This window comes from Dendroctonus ponderosae, unplaced genomic scaffold (genome assembly GCF_020466585.1).
Source record: "Dendroctonus ponderosae isolate FM_Combo_2020 unplaced genomic scaffold, Dpon_F_20191213v2 Dpon_F_20191213_1, whole genome shotgun sequence".
NCBI classification, from domain to species: Eukaryota; Metazoa; Arthropoda; class Insecta; order Coleoptera; family Curculionidae; genus Dendroctonus; species Dendroctonus ponderosae.
In genome coordinates, this window is record NW_026017110.1 from 33,141,456 (window position 1) to 33,147,034 (window position 5,579).

The following is a 5,579-nucleotide window of genomic DNA, read 5'->3' on the forward strand; positions in this document are numbered from 1 at the left end:
TACACACAGCACAAGGAGATACAAATGGAGCAGGAGTTAATTAACTGAATACGAGAAGCTGCTTGATAAGGTGGATAATAAGGAGATTACACAGGCGCTAGCTTGTTTGGAGTTAACCATTCAAATGTTTGGTGTTGTAGGGTTTATTTATAAACACCCATATTCGAGGTTATGAGAATAGGTTGACATTTCGTCAACAAATCTTGTTGAATTTACCGTTTATCCTTATCTATCTTATTGTCAGTCTTTATAATTCCATGGTTACCGGAGTTTTAAATAATTACGAAGTCACAGCTATTTGCGCAATTTTAATTAGGCAGATTACCTTGAAAAACATTGCTGCCGTATTTGTGATATAGTTTTTTGCAAATTTCTCGGTTTTCAATAACAATTAATTTATTTTACTATTTTTTCTGTACTCCTATAACAGCGCCAGACAACACCTCCAGAGTAATGACGCCAATTTTGAATAACCCTGTAGTTTGTAATAGAACTATTCAGCAGTCTATAGTTCTAGCCATTTGGCCGTTTTTAAGTACATATGTATAATAATTGTTATAAGGTGTCACAAGGCAGCAAAACTTAATGAATGTGCCAAATTTTTAAACGTTTCATATTTTAAAAAACACTTTTAAAATTTAAACCATCAAACTGTGTAACTACGGCAAGCTATATAAGACTTATACTTATCAAGGATACTTGTCAGCATGCATAGTTGGCGCTCTGCATTCTAATAACAAATTTACAGAAAGTTTGTCTCTACAAATACAAGATTTTTGAAGTTTAAGACAATTTGGCATTTTACGATTTTCAATACTTAGCTTTACTATGGCCTGCCAATTAAGCAGATTAAAATATTGGTTTATACGAAAGTGGGCATAACGCTTGAAAGAACCAACAACTTCGTGAAATACACTTGTGTTTTTGAATATTTTTTCCACTCTCATCAAAATGTGTTGAAAGAAAATATAATTTTTGAATCACTCTGTATGTACTATTATTATTAATTGACTCATTTTAATTATTCTGTTGAAAGGTTCAAACTTTACCTTTTCGAAGAGGGGCAAGAAATGTCAAAGCGATATATTGGGTACGAGCCTGCAGATCCTTACAAAGCCAGTCTTCTGCTGGTTAATATTCATCATACGCTGAATGGTGTTACCGCTTTGCCTCCTAATGTCATTGAAGTAGGCGGAATCCATGTAGTCAACAAAAAGCCGAAAAAGTTACCACAGGTATACTAAATGTATATCAAATGTTTTAATAAGAAATATTGAATACAACTTTGCATTAATATTGATGAAAAGTCGCTTTCAATTAACATTACATAACAACTAGACCTAATGATTAAGAAACTTTATGTATTAGGACATAGAGAACTGGATAAATAATTCAGAACATGGAGTGATCTACTTTAGCTTAGGATCCATGATCAAAGGGCACACGTTTCCCGAAGAGCAGCGTAAAGCGTTTATCAGGGCGTTTGCCAAACTGCCTCAAAGGATTTTGTGGAAATGGGAAAACGAAACTATGCTAGACAAGCCGGACAATGTTATGATTAGCAAGTGGATGCCTCAGTTCGATATTTTGAGTAAGTGGGCTAATTTAAGGGCGGACAACTGTTCTAAGTAAGCACACAACTGAACTTGCTCAATTTGTACAATTTGACTTACCTTCAACGAACTGGTGTTGCAATGACAAATTCTTTTATCAGCGGTTGCCAATTTGTACGCTTCAAACATGTACAGTCCGCGACATTTGATTACTCTCACCAACATATTTAAACTCATTTTTGTTAATAGTCAAAATTTTGATAAGCAAGCCACATGTATCATTGGATACAATGTTTTGATAGTATTCGTCCAACAATTCGTTTAATTCACTCGTATTTCATAATGGAGAAATTGTTAGAAGCAACTATAATAATTGATAGTGCGACACTTGATTACTCTCATTCACTTTTTAGAATTGCAGGTTGTTAGGCAAGCAGAAGAAACAGAACCATGTCTCTTGTCAACCGATTGACAGTTGTCTAATAGTAATTTGAGTGTATTTGAGTGTTCTAAAAGTGATTGGTATTGATATTGGACGCGGTAAAGCTTTATCGTTAGAAGAAAGAGGGCGAATTGAAGCTTAGCGAGAGGAAAATTATTCAAAACGAGATAATTGCACGAAAAATCGGGCACAGCTCATGGGTGATCAATGCTTATGTAAAAGACAGCGAAAACTACGTAAATAATAGACAAGGACGCACTTCAACTGCAACAACACTAAGGGAACGTCGTGTAATTTTTCGCCTTGCATCCAATTCTTCGTCAACAGCTAGGCAAATAAGGGATCCAAGTGGAAGTAATGCATCCGTACGAACTATTCAAAGGGTAATAAAGAAATGTACAAACTTAAAAAGAAGAAAACTACGAAAGAAGCCTTTGCTTCTTGCACATCATAGTACAACACGACAAATTTCGTACAGAACAAAATAATAAAAATCAACCTTTTGTGAAAACTATTTAATCCATCGAGTTTACGAATTCGCCACCAAGTGCTGTAGATGCCTACGTGCTAGGTCCAGATCTCATCCAGACCGTCCCTGGCTATCCAATCCACAATTTCCGTGACACAATACCCAAGTCGGGAACCAGGAGGCGGCTGATGGCCCCAAACGGATGTTCAAGTAGCGGGCAAGATCTTCCACACAGCAGAATATGGCGGACTCGGTGGTCGAGGTGACGGTGATCGACTGTTTTCCGCTATGGGAAGAACCATCGGCTGTTCTCTACTATCGTTGGTACTTGATTGCCCTTCGTTCGGTGACCCTGCTAGGTCCGTAACGGCGGTCCGTGGAGATGGGGCAACCACCACGTTGCCAGATAAAACCATGATAAAGACTGCTGATGTTTGGGAGAGAGATGCAAATATCCAAACATCAAAATTCAAATAATCCCCGAAATATTACTAACCTAATCTGACAAACGTGCTTGCTAAATCCAAATTACAAATGAAAATCGGTTGACAATAATAGATTATTACAATTATAACTTGTTACCACATACATTTGAACAACGGGTTAGCAGTCAGGTGAACCACTGGCTAAACTCCATTTTTAACCGTTACAATGGACAAGAACGTTTAGAGTTCACGCATGCTGAACTGGATAGAGGAATTTTGTAACTGGATAGAGGAATAGAAAAATGTCGCTTTCACGGATGAAAAGAAGTTTAACCTGGGTGGTCCTCATGGTTAATCCTCCAATATTACTTTCATGCCGTAAGGATGGTAGACTTTTTTTGGCTCGACGTCACAGTCGGGCAGGTTCAGTGATAGTTTAGGCACCAATTTCACGTCAAGGCAGAGTTGACCTCGAGTTTCTAGAAGGTCGGCCAACTGCTGAAAAGCATTTGGAGCTTGTGCAATGGCAAATTGCTGACATAACAGCTTTGTTTCCGGATCAAGAATGGATATTGCAACAAGACAATGCGCCAATTCACACCGCCCAAATAATCCAAACCTGGTTGACTGCTAATAATATTTCAGTTCTGGAGTGGCCTGCTATTTTCCCAGACTTAAATAACATAGAAAACTTATGGGGTTGGTTGGTGAAACACGTTTATACTGAAGGAACGCAGTTCCAGTGAATCTAATAGGAAATTTATTCAGTTCATTGCCTCATCGAATGTTAGCAGTCATTGAGAAGCAGGGAGGGCATATCAAATATTAAAATGAGTATTAGGATTAAATGTTGTGTTCTAGGTTCATTCCAAAATATGAGAGTAATCAAGTGTTTCATTAAAAATTACAATATTTGCTTTACAAATAAAAATCAATTGTAGAATACGAAAGTGTAAAACAAATTATTAAATAAATATTGTTAAAATCTATAATCTAGTGTTTGATGTACCTTGCTAAAGAAAATTTTTAGGATTAGTGAAAACTAGTCAAGCTTATTAGATGGGAGTAATCAAGTCTCGCGCACTGTATATAGGTTTTTTAAAATACGAAACAGGCAAAAACTGTTCCTTATTATACGTGTTGCTGAATGCATTCGTATTCCAGGTCACTCCAACGTCAAGGTCTTTATCTCTCATGGAGGAATGTTGGGCACTATAGAAGCTATATTCAACGGAAAACCCATTATTATAATTCCTCACTTTGGAGACCAAGCCCACAATGCGCGAAACCTGGAAAGAAAGGAAGTAGGGATATTTTTAGATATGCATGATGCAACAGAAGGAGCCATCAGCGCCGCTTTACAGAAAGCTCTGAATTCCAAGTAAGTTGTCAGTTTTCGAACATGTACTGAAAACGTAAATAAAGATCTGTGCTAAATATCTTCAATTTTAGAATACTGGAGAAGGTTAAGTCTGTGTCAGAACAATTTAGAGACCGTCCAATGTCGCCAATGGATAGCGCAATATACTGGGTGGAATATGTTGCAAAACATAGGGAGACACTGCATATGCGATCTGAAGCAATAGATGTGCCGTTTTATCAATACTACCTGATCGATGTAGCAACATTTTTATTTGGAATAATTGCCAGTTTTCTGTTCACTCTATACAAAATTGCTAAACTGATTTTAAGAGTAATTACTAGGTTTTCTAAGAATGCGAAGCAAAAAAGGCTATAGCTATTGATTATGATATTTAGGTCTTTTATGAATATTATGAATGAATATTATGAATTATTGATTATAAATAAAACGTTTTTACTGTATAATAAGTTTTTTTCGGAGATACATACTTAATGCAAAATTTAAAAAAAAAAATAAAAATGTTAGTATATTTAGAAAACTTAATTTTTGTTGTTTCAATTTGGAAATTAAATCTAGATTAGAGAATAGAATTAGAGGTGTGCTAAACGGTTATTTTTCTGGAACAGTTCACAATCCTGCAGTTTCACTTTGGTATTAGATTCCAAAATGAGGTTCCAAAAGTAACATGCTACTTTGCAAATTTTTCATTAAAAATTTGCTATCATGATGATGGTAGAATAGTGATGATAAATAATGATGTAGCCTATTAAAAAAATAACTTAGCATTGGTAAACTAAAAATAATATATTCTAAAAACAGAACCAAAACATGGGCTATACGTAACTACTGAAAGGAAAAAAACTGAAAATAAAAGTCGTTGAAATAAAATATAGCCTTACATGTGAAACTGTTTAATCTCTGTTTGATTTAGTTTGTTTCGAGTGTAAAGCGTTATTGCATTTTCTCAAAGAGCACATCGAAAAGATCCAAAGTAAGTCAGTTGCTAAACTTTTGGTTGCAAGTTACTTTTAGGCAACGACCTTTTTGCTTCTTAATCTCTGTTTGATTTAGTTTGTTTCGAGAATTACGTGTATCAAACGACGAACAGATTTTTTAAAAAGTTTATTTCTTTGCTACAACTAGTTAGTTCAGAATGCAGAGCAAGAATGAATATAATAATTGTTGTACTTAAAAATGTAAAGTTATGTTAGTCTTTTGACAGCAGTTCTCACGTTCAAATGTGAACTGCTGGATCTTGATGACTTCCAGCGGATGATGGTTGCTGTGTCAGCGGTTCCCATGCAGTAACGGCGGATAATACATATGT

The 5,579-nt window shown here is 35.7% G+C and overlaps 1 protein-coding gene across 1 annotated transcript in view; it reads left to right on the forward strand.

Moving 5' to 3' along the window:
- The window catches only part of LOC109534167 (UDP-glycosyltransferase UGT5), a 22,814-nt gene extending 18,101 nt beyond the window's left edge, over positions 1–4,713 (forward strand). The window contains exons 4-7 of the mRNA XM_019899742.2: positions 1,037–1,235; positions 1,369–1,591; positions 4,054–4,270; positions 4,342–4,713. Of these exons, the coding sequence (XP_019755301.1) occupies positions 1,037–1,235; positions 1,369–1,591; positions 4,054–4,270; positions 4,342–4,627 (925 nt within the window). The 3' untranslated portion in view covers positions 4,628–4,713. The remainder of the gene's footprint in view (positions 1–1,036; positions 1,236–1,368; positions 1,592–4,053; positions 4,271–4,341) is intronic.
- Positions 4,714–5,579: the final 866 nt, after the last annotated feature.